General features: G+C 44.7%; 1 protein-coding gene across 6 annotated transcripts in view; it reads right to left on the reverse strand.

The window, feature by feature from the left end:
* NR3C2 (nuclear receptor subfamily 3 group C member 2) overlaps window positions 1-23,898 on the reverse strand; it is a 452,700-nt gene that overhangs the window by 20,400 nt on the left and 408,402 nt on the right. For all 6 annotated transcript variants that reach the window (XM_070386627.1, XM_070386626.1, XM_070386630.1 and 3 more), the window contains one exon: window positions 22,817-22,974. In XM_070386627.1, the coding sequence (XP_070242728.1) occupies window positions 22,817-22,974 (158 nt within the window). The remainder of the gene's footprint in view (window positions 1-22,816; window positions 22,975-23,898) is intronic.

Consider the following 23,898-nt stretch of genomic DNA (forward strand, 5'->3'; position numbering starts at 1 on the left):
GGACTGTTGGATGTAAACCAATGAAGTTAAAATACACCCTCCCACCATAGACACACAAAAAAACTCTAAATGGCTTAAGGGCTTAAACATAAGATGTGACACCATAAAACTCCTAAAAGACATCATTGGCAAAACGTTTTCTGAAATAAATCATACCATAGGTCAGTCTCCCAAGGCAACAGAAATAAAAACAAACAAGTGGGATCTAATAAAACTTACAAGATTTGCACAGCAAGTGAAACCATAAACAAAATGAAAAGACAACATACAGGATGGGAGAAAATATTTTCACATAATGCAACTGATGAAGACTTTCATTTCCAAAACATACAAACAGCTCATACAACTAAACAACAAAAAACTTAACAACCTGATAAAAAAAAATGGGCGGAAGACCTAAATAAACATTTCCCAAAGAAGAAATACAGACAGCCATTAGGCATAAGGAAAGCTGTTCAACATCTCTAATTATCAGAGAAATGCAAATCCAGACTACAGTGAGGGTAGTCAGTACCTCCTCACACTGGTGAGAATGGTGATCACTAAAAAGTCTACAAATAACCAATGCTGGAGAGTGGGTGGAGAAAAGGGAACCCTCCTACACTACTAGTGGGAATGTAAGTTGGTGCAGCCACTGTTGAAAACAGTATGGAGGTTCCTCAAAAAATTAAAAACAGAATTACTGTATGATTCAGCAATCCCACTCTTGGGCATATATTCAGAGAAAACTAGAATTCAAAAAGATAAATACACGCCTATGTTCTAGCAGCACTATTCACAATAGCCAAGACATGGAAACAGCCTAAGTGTTCTACAGAGGAATGGATCAGGAAGATGTGGTGCATATACACAAGGCAGTATCAGTCACAAAAGGACAAAATAATGTCATCTGCAGCAACGTGGACCCAACTAGAGATTATCAGATGAGATTAACCCAGAGAGAAAGACAAATACCATATGATCACTTACATGTGGAATCTGAAATATGACACGAACAAAAACAGACACAGAGAACAAGACTGATGGTCTCTAAGGGGGGGGTTGGAATGGAGTTGGAAGTTGGGGTTAGCAGATGTAAACGTGTGTGTGTGTGTGTGTGTATGTATAAACAAGGTCCTACTCTGTAGCACAGAGAATTCTATTTGATATTCTAAGATAAACCATAATGGGAAAGAATAAAAAAGAATGTGTGTGTGTGTATATATATATATGTGTGTGTGTGTGTATATATATATAGCTGAATCATTGTGCTGTATAGCAGTAATAAACACACACTGTAAATCAACTATATTAAAAAAAAAAAAAGATATGGTCAGAAAAATATCTAGAAAGGCTATTTTTTAAACACTCACCAAAAGGCATTTCCTGGCCAGTTTAGAAGTGAATATACTGAGCATATCAACTAAATTCTCAGCCTACAGGAGGCATCTGGGGAACTCAGCAGGACGTTCTGGGGTTCTGAGTTACCACTGGCAGGAAAGCTGCCATCTGCAAGAGGGGTATCTGGATTCCCTATTGTAAAAACCTGCCTTCCTCTGCCAAGGGCCAGCCTGTATGGACACAGGCATCTGGGTTCACGTGTGTCCCAGAAGCAGGAGATAAGCCTCTATGAAGCTGCTTGCTCATGTGGTGAGCTCTGCCTGCAAATTCTAGACAAGCGGACCCCCTGTGAGGGTGACTTCAGGCCAAATGGGCACCTCTGGCTCTGCTTCCAGAGGCCCAGCTGCCTGACGAGGGAGAGAGGCAGGGTCGTCCCGCATGGCCTCAGAGGGCCGGCTCCCGAGTCTAGGATGGTACGGGCTCGAGCAGCTGGGCCACACCAGGTGCCCAGGAACGGGCTGGCTGCGGGGGTCAGAAGCAGGTCACGAAAAGCCAAGGGCATTTCTGAGCACTCTCCGCTGCCCCCATCCCATTAGTATCTGACTGTTATCTGAGGCTACATCTGAATTCATTTCTCATCACCGTTTTTATAATAAATTCAACACCAGGCATCCATCTCTGGTCAGTGATGAATATTCAATCTTCAAAATATGTTATTTGGATGCTGTGCTAAAGCAAGATGGGTTCAATTTCTTTCTGATTTTTTTTGTCCTTAAATTTATTTAATTTCCACCCTGTTTAACTTTCCTTGTATTACTAGCCTCGTTCTAGATCGCAGCTCCGCCTTCTTGTGAATAAGGTCTATTGTACGTGTGAAAACCACAAAGAAAAATGACACAATGGAAAAGCAGAAAGTAGAGCTTAAAGATAAAGGGGTAATTAGAACATTGCTGAACAAAGGAAATCTAATGAAAGGGTTGTGTGTGAAATGCATTGGCATGTTACTGTATATAGAAGTATGAACTTTTGCTACTTTTGTTTTCAATATTTCCTAGATCCCTCTTGGAAATACACGCTCCATGGAGCAGTGTAAAAATCTAAACCAATTCATATTTATAAGTTACCAACTTTAATATCTGGTTACATCAAGATGAAGCAGTTAAACCCTTATTTCAGTCTCTGAAAGCAAAGGATCACTGAGTAACAAGAGGCAGACACCACTGGCTAAGGACCAAAGGCCTCTTCTAATCCAAATAGGGACTTGCCAGTAGACACCAAGGTGGCTGAATTTATCCCTTTTATTCTATGAGGCCACTGAATGAATCGGTAATTATGGCCTCCAGGGTAAACCTGACCTAATAATGGTGTCTGTAAGAATTTTTCATTTGTTTTTTATACTTTTAAATAGTTGAAAAAAAAAAACCTAAAGAATATTTGTGACATGTGAAATTCATATGAGAAAGTTTACTGGAACCCAGCCATGCTCCTTCATTTAGATGAAGATGGCAAAGGCCATGGGACCCACAAAGCCTGTGGCATTTATTACCTGGTCCTTTATGGAAAAAAGTCTGCCGGCTCTAGACTGGAAGGAGCACCAGGGATTCAGTAATGGCTCTGGGAGAACAGGCTTTGGTTGTTAGTCAAATAAATCCAGTATAAAATGTTTCCTGATTTCAGAAACATTAAATGTGGGGGGAAAAGTCTGTGAATCAAGTGATATGGTTCTGGCTGGATCTGGTGTTCCAAGTATTATACAGATTCTCTAAGCCTTTAAGAAATGCTTTAGGAAGAATCCTTGTCCATAAAGGGGATAAACTAGGGAACCGAAGACATGGCCCAGCTTAAAGGATCCAGAATTTTTCATATAAGTGGAGAGCTCTCATCACTCATGTCATGTGGGTTACACACATTTACAGTTGATTCTAATTGTTCTCAGTAGTTATATCCTATAAAGTCACTGCCAGGAGTGAATCAGTGACTACAGACCCTTTGCTCCCAGGGATATAGAGGATCAGGTTCCCATGAGCTACTGGTCACAACATTAAACTATCAATACATAATCTTGTTTTATTAAGTCTCTGTGTGTGCATTCAGTTGTATCTGACCCTTTGAGACCCCCATGGACTGTAGCCCAGCAAGCTCCTCTGTCCACGGGATTTCCCAGGCAAGAATACTGAAGTGGGTTGCCGTTTCCTTCTCCAGGGGATCTTCCCGACCCAGGGATCGAACTTTCGTCTCTTGCATCTCCTGCATTAGCAGGTAGATTCTTCACCACTGTGCCATCTGGGAAGCCATATAACTGTTTAAAGACAACTGATTCCATGTATATTGCTGATTCCTTCACATTAAACTCATGGTCAAGAGCATTATTGTAACTCATACCTGAACAAAGCTTGGTGAACACACTTATCATTTCCATAAGGCATACTGCAGACTCCTTGTACGGAACTGCACAAGACGGTGCATGAGCAGTACATCTGGGGGCAACTGTAGACAGCAAGATCACCAACCAAAATGCAAAAAAACAGTGGCATTGAACAGTCCACCCAAAGGACACTCACTCACTGTACCAAGAGTGAGATAAGAAGGCAGCTTATTATTTGGCCTTGTTGGGTGCATGCTCCTTGGGGGTGACCTGAAGTTTCCACTGCTCTGTGCATGTCTGTGAATGACTGTGAAAGTGCCCTGAGAATTACTGATTTGAGGGGTAAAAATACATTTTAATTAGCAGGAAAATTCGTAAATACAGAATCTGCAAGTAAGGATGACCGGCTGTGTGTGTGAAACACTATACACTTTCTAGTCCCACGAACCATGACCTTCATAAATAAAAGTGATCCAGTGGCATCCTCCCAGTTTTTAAAATGATCTCAGGTTTTCTGTTTGTTTTACTTTTTGACCACGCCCCTCAGCATGTGGGATCTTCATTCCCTGACCACGGGTTGAACCTGCACTCCCTGTGTTAGAAGGTAAAGTCTTAACCACTGGACCACCAGTGAAAGTCACTCAATTATGTCCGACTCTTTGCGACCCCATGAATACTGGAGTGGGCAGTCATTCCCTTCTCCAGGGGATCTTCCCAACCCAGGGATCTGTGAGAATCTAAGTGTCTCACACTGCAGGCAGAGGTTCCTAAAACGATCTTAGTTTTAAGGTTCCTTTCCCGTGCACTGGTTTCCCTCACTCCCTTCAGTCCTCATGCCCTGCTTTACTGACGCTTTCTGCCTCTCTGACCCCTGCTTCCTTCATAGGCACTCGTGCACAGTTCACCACAGGCTGCAAATTCTCTTCACACTCACCATCTCCTCTGATCAACAGGATCGTAAACAGATTCTATTATGCCTGGGACAGGCTGCGCTGTTTGTGGAGCCAGTGCCAGAAAACACGGGGCCCCTTGTTCAAAGTTTGCTAAGAATTTCAAGATGGCAACAGTAGACCATTAAGCCAAGACGGAGGCCCTTTTTTGTGTGAGGGCCCTGCAGGGAGAGCAAAGCTACCGGGGGCGGGAGGGCTAAGCCAGGTGCAGGGCTGGCTCTGCACTCATGTCCCCTGCGGGGGCTTCTCCTCCCTTCTTTCCTGCCTTCTGGGCCTGCTTCTCTCATGAACCAGCGAAAACCCACTTAATCACTCCTTGCCTTCTTTTCTCTATAAAAAGGGTAAAAAAAATTGAGTAAATATTACTATTATTCTCTTTTCATAGAGAAAGGAGTTAGGATGAGGTAATTAAGTGTAAATAGTAATATTTACACATCCTTGCCTCATGAAGCTATTAGAAGGATTTATAGACAGGACTGAGGAAAAAAGGCACTAGGTAAATCCCAGGCATTATAGAATTATTTTATATGTAAGAAGAGGGATTTAGGTCGCCTAAGAGGGGGGGATTTATGGACACAGGTGTTAGACAATGACATAGTTTTCCAAAAGCTTCCCTAGGTAGATTTCGGATTAGGACAAGATTCCTCTTTGTCAAATGTGATTTTCTATGAGGACATTTTCCCAGACCCTCAGTGGCTCTTTCTAGCTGAGGTTTTTTTTCCTGAAAGCTTACCCTGTGGCATCATAAATCTCACGGGGTCAGATGGAAATGGAATGCACAATTCCCCTAACCTCTCTAAACAAGGCAAGGTCTGTACTTATCCCCAGCATTCCTACAGGATGTTCTTCTCTTATGGAGTTTCAAAACTAGCTGTGAACAAGGGCGCATGTTCTGTGGGTAGACTTAGGAAATGTATGAAATGAATAATGAAGCCAAAGAAATGGTTATGATAAGAAAAGTGCTTCCCCTCCTCCTTTAAATAAATTGGTATCAGACATAACCTTTAATTCTGCCAGTCAAGGATTAATAAGCAGACTACTGTCTGTTATCATTATAAATGTATAGGAGAAAGATTTCTGACACCAAGACAAAACCCCCATGGAATTGTAGAAAACATTTGCAAACAACCTGTAACTGAAACTGCTGGGAGAAATATCAATAACCTCAGATATGCAGATGACACCACCCTTACGGCAGAAAGTAAAGAAGAACTAAAGAACCTCTAGTGAAAGTGAAAGATGAGAGCGAAAAAGTTGGCTTAAAACTCAACATTCAGAAAACTAAGATCATGGCACCCAGTCCCATCACTTTATGGCAAATAGATGGAGAAACAATGAAAACAGCAAGACACTTTATTTTCTTGGGCTCCAAAATCACTGCAGATGGTGATTGCAGCCAAGAAATTAAGACACTTGCTCCTTGGAAGAAAAGCTATGACCAACCTAGACAGCATAATAAAAAGCAGAAACATTACTTTGCCAACAAAGGTCCGTCTAGTCAAAGCTATGGTTTTTCCGGTAGTCATGTATGGATATGAGAGTTGGACCATAAAGAAAGCTGAGCGGCAAAGAATTAATGCTTTTGAACTGTGGTGTTGGAGAAGACTCTTTTTCTTTGGAGAAGAGTCTTGAGAGTCCATTGGACTGCAAGGAGATCCAACCAGTCCATCCTAAAGGAAATCAGTCCTGAATATTCACTGGAAGAACTGTTGCTGAAGCTGAAACTCCAATACTTTGGCCAACTGATGTGAATAACTGACTCATTTGAAAAGACCCTGATGCTGGGAAAGACTGAAGGTGGGAGGAGAAGGGGACACCAGAGGATGAGATGGTTGGATGGCATCACCAACTTGATGGACATGAGTGTGAGTAAGCTCCGGGAGTTGGTGATGGACAGGAAATCCTAGCATGCTGCAGTCCATGGGGTCACAGAGTCGGACACAACTGAGCGACTGAACTGAACTGATGCACAATATATAAAGAATCCTACAACAATAGAAAAGCAACCAGTTTCTAAAAAATGGGTAAAAAAAAGGGCAATTCACCAAAGAAGACATACAAACGGCCAATAAGCACATGGAAAGATGCTCAATTATCACTAACCATTAGAGAAATGCAAACTAATACTACAATGAGATACTACATGAAAACCTGTTAGAATGGCCACTATCAAAAAAAAAAAACAACAACAACAAAAAACCCAACAAATAACAAGTGCTGGTGAGGAAGTACAGAAGCTGGAACTCTGTGCCCAGTTAATGGGAAGATAAGAAACTGCATAATAGTGTGGCAATTCCTCAACAAATTAAACACAGAACCATCACATGACCAGCAATTCTATTTCTAGATCTACACCTCCAAAAGAGTGTCAAAGAGATAACTTGCACACCCATGTCTATGCTGGCATTATTCATGATATCCAAGAGGTAAAACAAGTCAAGTTGTCATTGGTGGATGAGCGGACAAAACATGGTTTATACACAGAGCAGATTATCATCTACCTTAAAATGGGAATTCTGACACACTGCAACGTGTATGACAATGGAGGATATAACATTAATACTAAGTGAAATAAACCAGTCTCAAAAAGACAAAGACTGTATGCGTCCACAGAGATGAGGCGCCTAGTCAGGTGCAGAGAGGAAGTGGAACGGTGGTGGTTCTGGGCTGGGGAGGGGAGACAGGAGTTAACAGGCACGGAGCTTCAGTTCTGCAAGATGAAGAGTTCTGGAAACGGCTGCACGACAACGTGAACGTGCTTAGCATTACTCAGCCCGACAGCCAGGAATGGCCAAAGCGGTCAATTTTATGTGTGCGTATTTTACCATCATTTAAGGTAATTACTGATAAGTATGATCCCGTTGCCATTTACTTTATTGTTTTGGGTTCGAGTTTATACACTGTTTTTGTGTTTCCTGTCTAGAGAATATCCTTTAGTATTTGTTGGAGAGCTGGTTTGGTGGTGCTGAATTCTCTCAGCTTTTGCTTGTCTGAGAAGCTTTTGATTTCTCCTTCATATTTGAATGAGATCCTTGCTGGGTACAATAATCTGGGCTGTAGGTTATTTTCTTTCATCGCTTTAAGTATGTCTTGCCATTCCCTCCTGACTTGAAGAGTTTCTATTGAAAGATCAGCTGTTATCCTAATGGGAATTCCCTTGTGTGTTATTTGTTGTTTTTCCCTTGCTGCTTTTAATATTTGTTCTTTGTGTTTGATCTTTGTTAATTTGATTACTATGTGTCTTGGGGTGTTTCGCCTTGGGTTTATCCTGTTTGGGACTCTCTGGGTTTCTTGGACTTGGGTGATTATTTCCTTCCCCATTTTAGGGAAGTTTTCAACTATTATCTCCTCAAGTATTTTCTCATGGTCTTTCTTTTTGTCTTCTTCTTCTGGGACCCTATGATTGAATGTTGTAGCGTTTAATATTGTCCTGGAGGTCTCTGAGATTGTCCTCATTTCTTTTAATTCGTCTTTCTTTTATCCTCTCTGATTCATTTATTTCTACCATTCTATCTTCTAATTCACTAATCCTATCTTCTGCCTCTGTTATTCTACTATTTGCTGCCTCCAGAGTGTTTTTAATTTCATTTATTGCATTATTCATTTTATATTGACTCTCTTTTATTTCTTCTAGGTCCTTGTTAAACCTTTCTTGCATCTTCTCAATCTCTGTCTCCAAGCTATTTATCTGTGATTCCATTTTGATTTCAAGATTTTGGATCAAATTCACTATCATTATTCGGAATTCTTTATCAGGTAGATTCCCTATCTCTTCCTCTTTTGTTTGGTTTGGTGGGCTTTTATCCTGTTCCTTTGTCTGCTGGGTATTCCTCTGTCTCTTCATCTTGTTTAAATTGCTGAGTCTGGGGTGTCCTTTCTGTATTCTGGCAATTTGTGGAGTTCTCTTTATTGTGGCATTTCCTCACTCTGTGTGGGTTTGTACAGGTGGCTTGTCAAGGTTTCTTGGTTAGGGACGCTTGTGTTGGTGTTCTGGTGAGTGGAGCTGTATTTCTTCTCTCTCCTTTCGAAGACTTGGGTTGCTTTTCTGGGTGCCTGATGTCCTCTGCCAGCTTTCAGAAGTTGTTTTGTGGAATTTACTCGGCGTTTAAATGTTCTTTTGATGAATTTGTGGGGGAGAAAGTGTTCTCCCCGTCCTACTCCTCTGCCATCTTAGCTCCTCCCCTTTTACCATCATTTAAAAAAACAGGGATGGCAAGCTCTCATATTGAAGATTTTTTCCTCATTTCTCTAAAGTCAAGTTCAACTGCATCAAAATGTTGCCAGGCGACTGATCGGCAGTTGGTAAGCACTGTCTGAAATAGTCTAAACTTAGCCACTGAAAACATTTAAACATTTCACATCATTAAATTAAAACACTCACATCGTTAAATCATTTCACATTATTTGGAGATAACCCAGATTTTGCATTAAGTTAGCCATAGAAAGCCATGAGCAAACACAAATGACCAAAGGAGATAAAGTTCTGTGACTGAAAGTGGAAATTTACTGTTATTATAATTATGTTGAGATGTGAAAGTGATGGTAAGAAAGGATTCAGGACTAACCTTATGATAAAATCATGACTTGAAGAACAAGACCAGCTCCAAAGCATCATGGATGCCTTAGAGGCCAAATTCTCACATGTGTATCTACAGCTCTTCAGGGCTGAACACTCATCCAACCATCTATCCATCTACCTACCTGTCAGTCTGTCACCATCCATGTGTATAAATAGTACACATACATGTATATGGTACATTATATATATATCAGTTCAATTCAGTCACTCAGTAGTGTCCGCCTCTTTGCGACCCCATGAATTGCAGCACGCCAGGCCTCCCTGTCCATCACCAACTCCCAGAGTTCACTCAGACTCACGTCCATTAAGTCAGTGATGCCATCCAGACATCTCATCCTCTGTCGTCCCCTTCTCCTCCTGCCCCCAATCCCTTCCAGCATCAGTCTTTTCCAATGAGTCAACTCTTCACATGAGGTGGCCAAAGTATTGGGAGTTTCAGCTGTAGCATCATTTCTTCCAAAGAATACCCAGGACTGATCTCCTTCAGAATGGACTGGTTGGATCTCCTTGCAGTCCAAGGGACTCTCAAGAGTCTTCTCCAACATCACAGTTCAAAAGCATCAATTCTTCGGCGCTCAGCTTTCTTCACAGTCCAACTCTCACATCCACACATGACTACTGGAAAAACCATAGCCTTGACTAGACGGACCTTTGTTGGCAAAGTAATGTCTCTGCTTTTGAATATGCTGTCTAGGTTGGTCATAACTTTCCTTCCAAGGAGTAAGCATCTTTTAATTTCATGGCTGCAGTCACCATCTGCAGTGATTTTGGAGTCCCCCAAAATAAAGTCTGACAATGTTTCCGCATCTGTTTCCCAAGTGATGGGACCAGATGCCATGATCTTCATTTTCTGAATGTTGAGCTTTAAGCCAAGTTTTTCACTCTCCTCTTTCACTTTCATCAAGAGGCTTTTCACTTTCTGCCATAAGGGTGGTGTCATCTGTATATCTGAGGTTATTGATATTTCTCCTGGCAATCTTGATTCCAGCTTGTGCTTCTTCCAGCCCAGCATTTTCATGATGTACTCTGCATATAAGTTAAATAAGCAGGGTGACAATATACAGCCTTGACGAACTCCTTTTCCTATTTGGAACCAGTCTGTTGTTCCATGTCCAGTTCTAACTGTTGCTTCCTGACCTGCATATAGGTTTCTCAAGAGGTAGGTCAGGTGGTCTGGTATTCCCATCTCTTTCAGAATTTTCCACAGTTTACTGTGATTATATACATATATATATATATATGTATGTATGTAATACATAATAAAGCTTCACTAATTAAAAATTATTCAGACATGGGTCTAGGTCCATAATCATTTGTTTGGGGGCTTTTTATAAAGTTTGCTAAGCTACTGTGATTTCTTTGTTGTATTTAAACACGTAAACACAACCTTTGCAAGTCCTCTCAACCACATTCAGAAACGTTTGTCTTACATCCATGCCATCACATCACAGAAAGACTCCGAGTTCCGTCTTCTTAAAGTGGTTTTTATTAAAGAGCTTTACCGGATGTCACCTTGACCTTTTCCTGAGTTTCCCGGAGTCCCTGTTTACTCTGTGGTTTCTGAGAGGTGAGTTACTGGAAACCTAGTTGAATTAATCAGCTATTCCTCACAATAACCTCCTTGTTGCTATGGCTACTGAACGGTTTTCAGTCTGTTTGCTGACTGGCCCGTCGGCACCTTCTGCCCCCACCCCTGCGTTTGCACAGTGAGGGACACACTCTCTTCCGGCTCCTGTCGGTATCTTTGCCTCCTTATCTCACTTTGGCAGCAGCTCCTGCCCAGACTCTCTGCAGGCGCCCTCCTAGTTTTGGCCCCTTGGTGGGTCTCTTCCTCGGGGTTCGGTTCTGTCTACCACACAGCCACACTGATGCCTGGGCAGCTCCACTGACCCCCGGGCTGCGTGGACAGCCATGTGCTGTACCTCCCAAGGCTATATCAGCACTCATCCTCATCTCCACAGAGCCTTGAGCTCACCTGACATCTCTCCTGGGATTCCTCAGGGCACCTCAACTCAGCACGTCCAAAATATGCCCATCGCCTCTCCTCACAAAGCTCCTCCTCCACATCTCCTCACTCAGCACCGTTGCCGCCCCACAACAACCTACGTCCAAATCCTGGGTCATCTTAGACCCCCGCCCTCCTCTCTCAAGCCCTCTGTCCTATTCACCACCAAGAACCATCCGTTCCGCTACCTGAAGATGTCCGCGGTCCCCTTGCCCCTGCTCCACCTTAGCGCCTGGTCTCCATCTCTTACCTGGACCACCAGATCAGCAGCCTTACTGGCCCTCTGCTTCTCCTCCAATAGACCCTCTAGATCAGCACTGTCAATACGGCCATGGCAACTGGCCATATGTGGCTGCTGAGCCCGTCAAATGTGGGACATGAATTTTTTAAGTTCTATTTACATGTCAGTAGCCACTTGTCGGAGAAGGCAATGGCACCCCACTCCAGTACTCCTGCCTGGAAAATCCCATGGATGGAGGAGCCTGGAAGGCTGCAGTCCATGGGGTCGCTGAGGGTCGGACGTGACTGAGCGACTTCACTTTCACTTTTCACTTTCATGCATTGGAGAAGGAAATGGCAACCAACTCCAGTGTTCTTTCCTGGAGAATCCCAGGGACAGAGGAGCCTGGTGGGCCGCCATCTATGGGGTCACACAGAGTCAGACACGACTAAAGTGACTTAGCAGCAGCAGCAGCCACTTGTGGCCAGTGGTTACCAGATTGGAAGGAACAGCTCTCGACTCTACAGATGTGCTCAGAATCCCTCACGAGCTACCTCAAGGTGGTTTACAGACCTTTTCATTGTCCCCATCCTTAATCCTCTCTGCTCCTCTCTGATGCTCTTGGATACAGTGAATTTTCTATTTCTCAAAATCACCATGTGCTGTCTCCCTTGGGATAGGAACTCCTGTGGCTTGGGTTAACTTCCCTCTGTCTGTTTGGCCAACACCTTCTTTGTCTTTGGGACTGAGCTTAGCAGTCACTTCCCTCATCTCATGCCCTGGACCATCTCTACCCTGACACTCCCCCTTCAGTACACCTACCCTGACACACGTGGTCCTTACCCGTCGACCTCAAGCACCCAGCATGCCACACTCTAATGCCCAGTTTACTTGTCTCCTCTCTTCCCTATCAGACTACACACTCTGTGGGCAGAGACTGAGTCCCCCTCGGCTGCTCTTATATCCTCAGGATTAACAAGGTCCCTTGCCCAGTGGAGGCTTCCATACACCTGTGCCTACCTGTCAATTCCTTGACCTTGGTCTTGGCAAATGATTTTTTTGGATATGACACCAGAAGCACAAGTGGCAGTAGGAAAGTTCAACAAGTATGACTACCTCAAGCAACAGCCTCCGGGGGCATCCAGAGGGGAGCCTGGAGAAATACGACAGTGATCTCTGAGCACCAGCGCCCTTAACCATGAACGTGGCGAGCAAAGGCGGTACGACGGGCAGGGACTCCCTGTTTGTCCACGGGAACTCACACCTTCCAGCTGTGCTCCGTGGCCCCAGCTCCCAGCACATGAAACACACCCATCCCGAGGCCACCCCGACCTCTCCACGTCATACCCAAAGTCATCCTTTCCCTGTTTATCCATAATATTGAAAAAAACCCAGAACATTCTGACCTATTTTATCCCATTCCCCTCATCTTTATGTTTAAATACATGTGATACATTTTTTTCAGTCATGCAAACATAAAATAATTTTCTTAGAGGAAAATAAGCCCTCATTGGCACAATGCACCCAGGGCAAGCAGTCTGAGTCCACCGCACCCTTGAAACGAGAACTCTGTAAAGGCAAACTCAAAACAGGGCTGCAGAAAGAGACGCCACGAACGGTTAGTAAGTGCCCTGTTGGCCTCACCAAGCAGACAGAGGATGAGCTCCGCCTCGTCAATTCCTAGTTAATTTGAAACCGTTACCTATGATGATTTCCTTTCCAGGAGGAGTATGTCTGGGCCCCTCCCTGGTACCCTGGAAGATAAGGCTTTGCTCACTTTGCTGACTCTGGCATAAACAACCCTGCCTTTATTTAGAGTCTTTCTTAGTCATGGTCTCGTTAAAGAAGAAGGCAGTGTAATATGGCTAACAACTGTGTTAAATGGTTGTTTCCCCTGGGAGACAGAATAAGGCTTTAAATCTTGCCTGAGGTCTCTTACACACACACACACGGTGGGAGGCAGCGATGGTGTTGCCCGTACTTTAGCTTATTATTACACATGTAGTATCAAACAGTCTCATTTCCTTGTCACCTGAACAAGGGGCAGAGAAGGAGGTGTCCCCCCAGGACCCAGGGGCAGTATGGCCAGGCTTTACTTCTGAGCAGCATCCTGACCATACCGGGCCAAGGGGTTTCCTTCAGCAATGGTGATCCTCACAGCAATCCTTCCTTGTCTCCATCACCAACATCTTTCATCTGGTCAGTGAGTCAGGAAGCATCTGTAGCACATTCAGTGTGTTTTAGCAACACCAGCCTCCCCTGGCACAGGGCGGGACGCACAGAGCACTGCAGTAGTCATGAATGGATGTGAGAGCTGGACCATGACCATAAAGAAGGCTGAGCGCCAAAGAACAGATGCTTTCAAACTGCGGTGCTGGAGAAGACTCTTGAGAGTCCCCTGGACAGCAAGGAGATCCACCCAGTCCATCCTAAAGGAAATCAACTCCAAATACTCATTGCAAGGACTGAAGCTGAAGCTCCAATACTTTGGGTACCTGAAGCGAGGAGTTGACTCATTGGAAAAGACGCTGCTGCTGGGTAAGATTGAAGGCAGGAGGAGAGGGGGACATCAGAGGATGAGATGTTGGATGGCATCACCGACTCAATGGACATGAGTTTGAGCAAACTCTGGGAGATACTGAAGGACCAGGAAGCCTGGTGTGCTGCAGTCCGCGGGATCAGAGAGAGTCAGACGTGACTTAGTGACTGAACAACATCAGGGCACTGGGAACGGAAGCACCTGGAAAGGCTTCTATGCTGACCGAAGTCCATGGGATTCACCACTGGATGACTGCCCCCAATGCAGAATGGCTTTTCCTGCCCATGTCCCTGCTGGGTCTTGCCAACTTTAGACTGTTACCCACTTGAGGGCCCTGCCATATGCCTGTTTGTCTCTGTTTACAGTTAAATAAAACAGCCTGATGGATTTTCTTTTTGGTGGTGCTGAGACATGGTTTGCTGCTGCTAAGTTGCTTCAGTCGTGTCTGACTCTGTGGGACCCCATAGACGGCAGCCCACCAAGGCCCCGCCGTCCCTGGGATTCTCCAGGCAAGAACACTGGAGTGGGTTGCCGTTTCTTTCTCCAATGCATGAAAGTCAAATGTGAAAGTGAAAGTGAAGTCGCTCAGTCGTGTCTGACTCTTAGCGACCCCATGGACTGCAGCCTACCAGGCTCCTCCGTCTATGGGATTTTCCAGGCAAGAGTACTGGAGTGGGGTGCCATTGCCTTCTCCGAGAGACATGGTTTGGGGAAATGCAAACCCAAACTGGAAAAGTGGAAGCAAAACAATGAACATTTGTTTGGTGCTTGTTACCTTGTGGCTGTGTTATTTCACATGCTTCAAAAATTCCCGTATAGTAAGATGGGTATTATTCCCATTTTACAGCTGAAGAAACCGAGGACCAAGAAATTTAAGTGGAGTGCCCAAGAGAAATGCTGGTGGAGGAGCAGAGGCCACGCTCTACTGTTGTCCGCAGTGGTCATCATTTTGTGGCAGATTCTGATGTGGGCCTCAGAACCTTTCTGGAGGGGACACTGACCAAGAAGATGTGGAACAGAACCAGCAGGAAAGCGGCAGGCAGCTCACATGGTGGATCCAGCCGGCTTAGGGCTGGCATGCTTCAGTGTGCGGGAAGCAGCGGATCTGCATCGCTCTCAAAACCACCTCGAGTGCAGTCACGGTGGAAATCGCCACTATCACTGCCTGACACGAAAGCACCCGCTCATTAAAGGAGCAACGGGGGTCTCAGAATAATTTAACACACACGGCTGCTTGCAGCGATCTCTTCTGTTGATGATCATGAAACTGAAATTCACACCCTCTCCACATAAAGAAGGGAGTCTCCCGGTGTGCACATGGGGTGGGTCCTGTATCGCTGTGTCTGCTCCCATCGTGCCCGCCTCCCCCGTGCAGAAGAGCAGCTTAGCTCTGAGAGCCACCTGGGCTGTGCAGCCTTCCTTCTGCCACCACAGAAAGCAATCACAGAGAGAGAGGACCTTCTGGTCCCACCCAGGGACTCGCTGGTGCCCACCCCAGCAATGGGTAGGTTCTTAGCCCGGTTTACTGTTTAATGATCATTAGCAGAGGTGAAAACCTCCCCTCCGCCCTGAAACCAGCTCAGCCTACGGTGAGGCAGACCCTACATATGGTTTTGGGAACTGCTAAACATATGTGATGTTTTAGTATAACACCAGGTTCACTGCCTTCAGATGCAACCCCGCGCCTCACAAAACGATGCATTCCAGAAGCTGCCAGGGAAACGCCAAACGCGTCTGAAGAGTCAGAGAGCAGTGCAGCTGCCGTTTGTAGGACTCCTCCTGCTCGTTCTCTGAGCTCTGGAGACGCAGCCCAGCCTGGGACCCAGCGGCAGCCAGCAGTCTGAGGCCCTCCTGCATTGCGTGGGGGGTATGGGGAGCACCAGGCAGAGGGTTCCAGCTGCCACTGGCTCCCTGGGGACCCCGAGAAGTCACTCTCTGGACCTCTGCCTCATTTTCCAAGAAATAAAGATTCTCTGAGACACCCTTACTCCACTTCCAGAAGCCTTCCATGACCCCTGCCCAGCACGACTGGCTCCTAGACCTACCCGACAAGGTTTTCCAGCAACTCAGAATAAACATCCGTGAGCACACAATGCCCAGTGTGCTCATGTCTGCAGAGCTCCCAGCCCCCGCCCTGGACGGTGTTGTTGGTGGTCTTGAGCACGCGGAAAGCTCCCCGAGGCCAGATTTGAGTCTCTCCCTCCATTGCAATGCCTGACGCTTTTAGACACTAATGTATTTGTTGAATTAGATGAACCTCTTCCTCTATCAGAGCAAGTGGGAATCCTAAGGACAGGAATGGGAATAATGAGAATAATACTTATCTTACAGGGAGTTTTTAGAAGGGCATGAAATAACACAGGTACTGAGGCATCTGAACAGATACCCCTGCTTCCCCTTTTGAACAGGATGCTCTCCCTTAAGAGCAAGCGGTACCTAAAGACAGGTGTTCTGTCCCCATCTGTACCTCTCGTCCTGGAACACAGGAGGGGCTCGCAGACAAGTGAATGAATGAGCGGCATGTATGCTCTCAAAGATCGCTCTGTCCACAGTTACCTTCTGCCCTGTGGAGTGTTCTAGCTGCCTCATTTTAGACTCTAAGCAGTTTGAGGGGTAGATTGGTGTCCTATAGTTATTTTGTATCCTCTGTAGTCACAGGTTTGCTAGGCATGAGGCAACGTATTATGTACACGGAAATAAAGTCCATTACAATAGTATGGCCTTGATTCTACTTAACAGAAGGGTAACATTTTGCTTCTGAGAAATACTATTAATATCATCCTTTAACCTTTACTAGCTGTTCTACACCCTGATCATAGCATAAATAGGCCTTGCTCTCCATGAATGAATAGACGCTACCGATAAATTCATGAGAAATGTGCCTTCTTCACTAATAGGAAATTAACTGTCACTCCTAGCAATACCTAGAAAGTGACTGTGTGTATGGAGTTGCTCAGCCATGTCACTCAGCCATGTCTAACTCTTTGCGACCACGTGGACTGTAGCCCACCAGGCTCCTCTGTCCATGGGACTTTCCAGGCAAGAATAGTGGAGTGGGGTGCCATTTCCAGTATTCCTCCAGGTGATCGTCCAAACCCAGGGATCAAACCCGCATCTCCTTTGTCTCCTGCATTGCAGGAGATCTTTCCCTGCTGAGCCATTGGAAAAGAAAGTGACTAGTAATTCTCAATTCTCTCTGGAAGAATAAGGAATCTGTGTGCTTTCCATATAAAACACACCCATCCCTAGAAGCCTGGCCACAACTGCTTTCTTTGAACCTTTTTTGGGAGGGAGACTGATGTTCGGAGGGTTTGGGATTCATTCAAGTTGCTGACCCGTTCAAATACTTGACTGCCAACCTGATCTTTCAGACGCTGTTCCTTCACTCACCCTGGCCCTGTTCTGCCAACACACGTGTGCACCATGTGGGAAAAAACCGTATGTCCTGAGAAGTGTGTACACATGTCCCCAGATACGTGCGTCCCGAGGCTGGGCATACTAGGCATGCTACTTAAACAGAACTTGGATTTGCAGGCACAAGGTTCTTGTCTGTGTGACTCTCAGGAACACACGCTCTTTTTCCACAAAGTGACCAGATCGAGGCTCTGCGTACAGAGCCAGTCCTCCTGTAGCTCTTTGTTCCCTGGAAGAAAATTCCACAAATGTTGACTCACTAATTTACTCTAATGAAAAAGCTGTAGGCAGTCTCAAGTCTGAGTAAGCGTGAATGTTAGAAAGGTCCCTCCAGACTTACAATGCGTTTTTCAATGTTCTGTCTGGGATGGGAATATATTAATAAATAGAGCGCTGAAGATGCTTCTGTTAAGCTACTTCTGAGGGCAAACATCTCTGATTGTTTAAAATGAAAGGTTTTAGGCTTAAAGTGATTCCAGTGGTTCCCCAAAGAATGTTCTCCACCCAGCAAAAGTGGAGTCAGGTGGATTAGATCTACCCTTCCACCAAAAACAACACAAAAATGGTTTTTGAGATACTACATATCAGTCAATGAAGGACAATGACCTCTAGAACAAAACAGAAAAGCTTTGTGATGTTGGCATTGACAAGGAATTCTTAGCTACAAAACCAAAAACATGATTCATGAAAGAAAAAATAATCAACTGAACTTTCTTAGAACTGAAAATCCCTGCTCTTCAAAAGACATTGATAAGAGAATGATAAGATAAGCCACAGAGAGAAAATACTTGCAAGTTATATGTCTTATAAAGGAATTATATCCAGAATATACAAAGAACTCTCAAAACTCAACAATCCAATTACAAGCAAACATCCTAGTTTTTAAAAATGAGAAATAGTTGGACAGATATTTCAGCAAAGAGGACACAGAGATGGTAAAGAAGCATAAGAAAGGACCATTAATGATGAGGGAAATGCAAATTAAAACCATAAGGAGACTTTGGGGCTTCCTTGGTGGCTCAGACAATACAGAATCTGCTGCAATGCAGGAGACTCAGGGTTTGATCTCTCTGGTCAGAAGATCCCCTGGAGAAGGAAATGTCTATCCACTCCAGTATTCTTGCCTGGGAAATTCCATGGATAGAGGAGCCTGGCGGGCTACAGTCCATGGGGTCGCAGAGAGGTGGACATGACTCAGTGACTAACCAACCACTATTGTTATCTTCTCAACAACTCTATCCTGGAATAGAAAATGGTAACCCACTGCAGTATTCTTGCCCGGAAAATTCCATGGACAGAGAAGCCTGGAGGGCTACAGTCACAAAGACGGGTCCTAAAGAGTCAGACACACGACTGAGCGACTAACACTTACTTTCCAGGGAGACATCACCACACAGCTATTAGAATGGCTAAAACTAAAAAGACTAATGATACTGCATGTCAGCAAGGATATGGGGCAACCTGTATTCACACACACTTCTTGAGGGATTGTACAACTATGCAGCCACTTTGGAAAATAGTTATACACCTACCATATGACACAGGTCTTCCATGGCCGCCAGTTATTCACTCAAGAAAAAGAAAGTGGTGTCCATATATAGACATATACATAATGCACAACTTCGTGTGTGTAGTTAGTCGCTCAGTCGTGTCTGACTCTTTGAAACCCCATGGACTGAAGCCCGCCAGGCTCCTTTGTCCATGGGGATTCTCCAGGCAAGAATACTGGAGTGGGTTGCCATGCCCTCCTCCAAGGGGATCTTCCTAACCCAGGGATCGAACCCAGGTCTCCTGCATTGCAGGAGGATTCTTTACTGTCTGAGCCACCAGGGAAGCTCGAGAATACTGGAATGGGTAGCCTATCCCTTCTTCAGGGGATCTTCCCAACCCAGGAATCAAACTGGAGTCACCTGCATTGCAGGCAGATTCTTTACCAGCTGAGCTACCAAGGAAGCCCAACTTACTCTGAAACTGTCCCTAATCTGGAAACAATCCAAATGTCCATCAATGGGTGACGGGACCCCCAAACTGTAGAATATCTTCACAACGGGAGGTTGGTCAGCAATAAGTAGGAATGAAGTATTGCTATATGGCAACAGCATGGATGAGTCCCCAAATCTTATGTCAAGCGAAGGAAGCCAGATACAGCAGACTACATACTATAATACTGTATGATTCCATGGGTATGAAACACTAACATATATCAACCAATCTACACTGCCAGAAAGCAATCCAGAAAGCAACTGAGGAGGAGGAGGCAGCAGGACAGCTGATGGATGAACAACAAAGTCTACCATACAGCACAGGGAACCATATTCAGTAGTCTGCAATAAAAGATAATGGAAAAGAATATATATATATATGTATAACTGAGGCACTCTGCTGTACAGCAGAAATCAACAACAGTGTAAATCAAGTATACTTCTGATTTTTTAAAAGGGCGCAAGAAAACTTCTGGAGTGATGGGGATGTCTGCTCTCTTGATTTCAATAATTGTTTCATGGGTGTATACATGTCTCAAACATCCCAAATGGTACGCTTTAAGTATGTTCAGCTTATTTTGTATCAATTTCACTGTAATAAAAAAAATACTGAAAACATATTCATAGGAAGGACTGATGCCAAAGTTCCATTACTTTGGTCACCTGATATGAAGAGCCGATTCATTGGAAAAGATCTTGATGCTGGGAAGGCAAAAGGGAAAGGGAGGAGCAGAGGACAGATGGTCAGATAGCATCACCGACTCAAAGGTCATGAATCTGAGCAAACTCTGGGAGGCAGTGAAGGCCAGAGGAGCCTAGCATGCTGCAGCCCACGGGGCAGCAAAGAGTCACACATGACTTAGTGACTGAACAAGACACTGATTTGCTTTGGGGGGATCTGGCAGAAAATCATCATTTATGACTTAGACACTTGGCTATTGCTTACTGAGTAGCCACTGGCAAGTAGCTCAATGAGCTGGTGCTAAAAACAAGCCAGCGGAGGACAGTTTGACACCCTGACTACTGGTGTGGCCTCTGGGGGTTTTCACCATCCCACTGTGCACTGAGATTCCCAAAGGCATTGAGATTCCTTAAGGCTGTAGATAAACAAGTTTTAGCTTCTGTTGTTGAGTCTCATTATATGCAAAGTACTTCAAAGTGTATCTTTTTCATGAGATTACCTGATGCCAATTACACACTCATTTTACAACTGCACTTGTGCCTGCCAATCATTTGCATGAATAACATGATTCATCAAGAAAGAATCACACCTTCTGCTCCCTGGCCCCTGCTCCCAGCCCAGGTCTGTTAGGAGAAATGCTGACTGAAACGGCCCACCCTGGCAAGCCACCATGCTAACTATGTGGATGAGTTATTTTACAACAGGAGGGCCTGTTAAGGAACACGGAACTAACAAGCCACCACCAACTGGAAGCGTTTGGGAAAGGTCAAAAGGAGATGCCTCACGTCCCAACAACCTTCCAGAATCCTCCTCGCTGGAATCCATCTTGGCTGAATGAGGTGCACGCCACCAAGAAGGACCCTGAGTCAGAATAAAGAATAACTGGCCAGAGACAACCTGGGAACTAACCCCATTACTATAAAACCCAAGACTTCAAGCAACGTGGCAGAACAGTCCTCCTGGGTTCCCTTACCCTCCTGCTCTCCACCCAGGCACCCCTTCCCAATAAAGTCTCTGGCTTTGTCAGCATGTGTGTGTCTTTGGATAATTCATTTCTGAGTGTCAGACAAGAGCCCCATCTCGATCCAGGAAGGAAGGAAGGGTTAGTTGCTCAGTCGTGTCTGACTCTTTGCGACCCCATGGGCTGTAGCCCATGAGGCTCCTCTGTCCATGAGATTTTCTAGGCAAGGATACTGGAGTGGGTTGCCATTTCCTTCTCCAGGGGATCTTCCCAACCCAGGGATGGAACCCAGGTCTCCTGCATTGCAGGCAGATTCTTTATCGACTGAGGTACAAGGGAAGCCCCTCGATCCTGGAAGGAGTCCCCCTTTCTGCAACAGCTCCACTAAGAAAGGCTTTCAACAAAACCAACAGGAGAGTGTTAACAGTGCTCCTGATTCTTGGGTGGATGACCCTGCCTCATGCTCTACTTTCCTTTACTTCCTTTTGTGAGAGTTGTGAAGAGCACTGTTGGCTGTGTTCCCCAAAGTCTTGTAGCCCATCATTTATTATCTCTGAGATTTTCCAGTAAGTCGTGCTTTGAGGCCACTGATAACTAGTCCAACTATCTATCACTGAATTCACCTTGTGGGAATTTGACTCTTATCACGTGAAATGTTCAGAGAAAGTAAAGGCCAGTGTGATATGCACTGGGTCTTCAGTGTAAAACCCTGGAAAGCGACATTCTTTTATCAACCAACCCCAAAAGACATACCATTCCAGTGACATAGACAAATCTCTAAAGGATGAACCATTATTTCAGTAGCAACAAAATTATAATATTGGTCATCAAGCCTGTCAACACTGTCCTCAGCAACAAGGAAATAGTTGAAAAAGGTTTCTTATCCAACTCACATGGGCTGAACTTGGGCAATCAATGTACCAAAAGAAAGCAAATATAAAAATGTTAAATTAGCATGACCGTGTACAACTTTTTTCGAACCAGAACTGAAGAAACTGCTTGCAAAATGAAATGAGAAGCACATTTTAAGTGGCATGACAAACCAAGTTATCCGAATCAGTATTTTGTAGAAAGTGCTAACGCCTTGACTACATCTGTAACTCAGTAAATTAGAAACAAGCTCAAGAGTTTACTTTGCATATTTACACAAGACAAGAAAGGTGACTCCTATGAAGAACAGTGAATATAAGATTCCGAATCTGGCAAAAAATGCGATGATCCCAGCTGGCCTTGGACCACTAATAATGTTTTTGAAAGACTGGGTTATTAGATGAACAGTTGTAGAAGATGGAAATTATTTATGCAATGCTAAAGCAAACATTCCCACTAACCAAACATTTCCCAAGTTGCCAGCAGAAATGAGAAACCTGACCTGACACCTGCAGCAAATCTGAGGCCCTTCCTTCTCTGGCCCCGAGCTCAGGGTTTTGCCACGATGGCGCACATTTCTCCTACACTCTGCTCAGGAGGGGAAAGAGCCACACCTTTCACTTTAAATGAAGTTTGTTTCAAAGGTATTCTGAAAAAAATAATTTTCTTCCTAATCAGGTGTTTTTTTTTTTTTTTTAAATGAAAAATGTTGGGATCCTAGTCCCCTGACCAGGAATGGAACTGTATTGGAAGTATAGAGTCTTAATCACTGGATTGAAGGGGAAGTCCCCTGATCAGTTTTTAACCTCTCGTTGCCTCCTGTGGATAATATACCCCTGTTCTCCCCAAAGCCTCAAGAACTTTCTCAGCTCTCCGGTTTCTCTGGGCCCACAGTGTGTGGGTGACAGACACCAACAGGCTCTACTTACGTCATGCATGGAGTCCAGAAGCTTGGTTAGTTGGTAGAACCTCTGCCAGCTCTGCCCAGAGTTGCTGGGACACTTCGTTACCATCTTTCTCAGCTCCTTGATGTAATTTGTCCTCATTTCTTCAAACGCAGCCTGGCTTTTGAGGCCATCCTTTGGAACTGTGGTGAAGGAATACAGACATGTAAGTTCTCAAAATGGAAATCAGCTTTAGCACCTTCGTGGTTAGATGGCGTAGGCTATTTTGAGGTCATGAGGCTCACACTTTGAGACTGACACTGCATCTTGCTTACTGCATTGATCAATATGTGTGTGTGTTCAGTTGTGTCTGACTCTGCGTGACCCCACAGACTGCAGCCTGCCAGGCTCCTCTTCCTTTGTCCATGGGATTTTTCCAGCCAGAATACTGGAATGGGCTGCCAATTCCTTCTCTGGGGGATCTTCCTGACCCAGGGATCGAACCTGCATTTCCTGCATCTCCTGTATTGCAGGAGAGTTCTTTACCACTGAGCCACTGGGGAATCCCTTATGAGTAAATATGGTAGCTGCTGCTGCTGCTGCTGCTGCTGCATCGCTTCAGTTGTGTCTGACTCTGTGCAACCCCAGAGACAGCAGCCCACCAGGCTCCCCCGTCCCTGGGATTCTCCAGGAAAGAACACTGGAGTGGGTTGCCATTTCCTTCTCCAATGCAGGAAAGTGAAAAGTGAAAGTGAAGTTGCTCAGTTGTGTCCGACTCCTAGCGAACCCATGGACTGCAGCCTACCAGGCTCCTCTGTCCATGGGATTTGCCAGGCAAGAGTACTGGAGTGGGGTTCCACTGCCTTCTCTGAATATGGCAGCTATATAATGGTTAACCTCTGTATACACACATATACAAGAGAGTAACTGGCTTAGCAGGTGTATGTTAGAATGCACTTTGCTTATATTAACTTGCTTCATCTTGACATCAATCTTATGACCTCTTATGACATAATCATTATATTATCCTCATTTCACAGATGTGGAGACTGAAGATTGGACATTTAATCACTAGCCCAAGGACACAATAAATACATGGCAGAGAAAGAGCAGAAACCTAGGTCTGC

The sequence above is a fragment of the Bos mutus genome, chromosome 17 (genome assembly GCF_027580195.1).
Source record: "Bos mutus isolate GX-2022 chromosome 17, NWIPB_WYAK_1.1, whole genome shotgun sequence".
Classification (NCBI taxonomy): Eukaryota; Metazoa; Chordata; class Mammalia; order Artiodactyla; family Bovidae; genus Bos; species Bos mutus.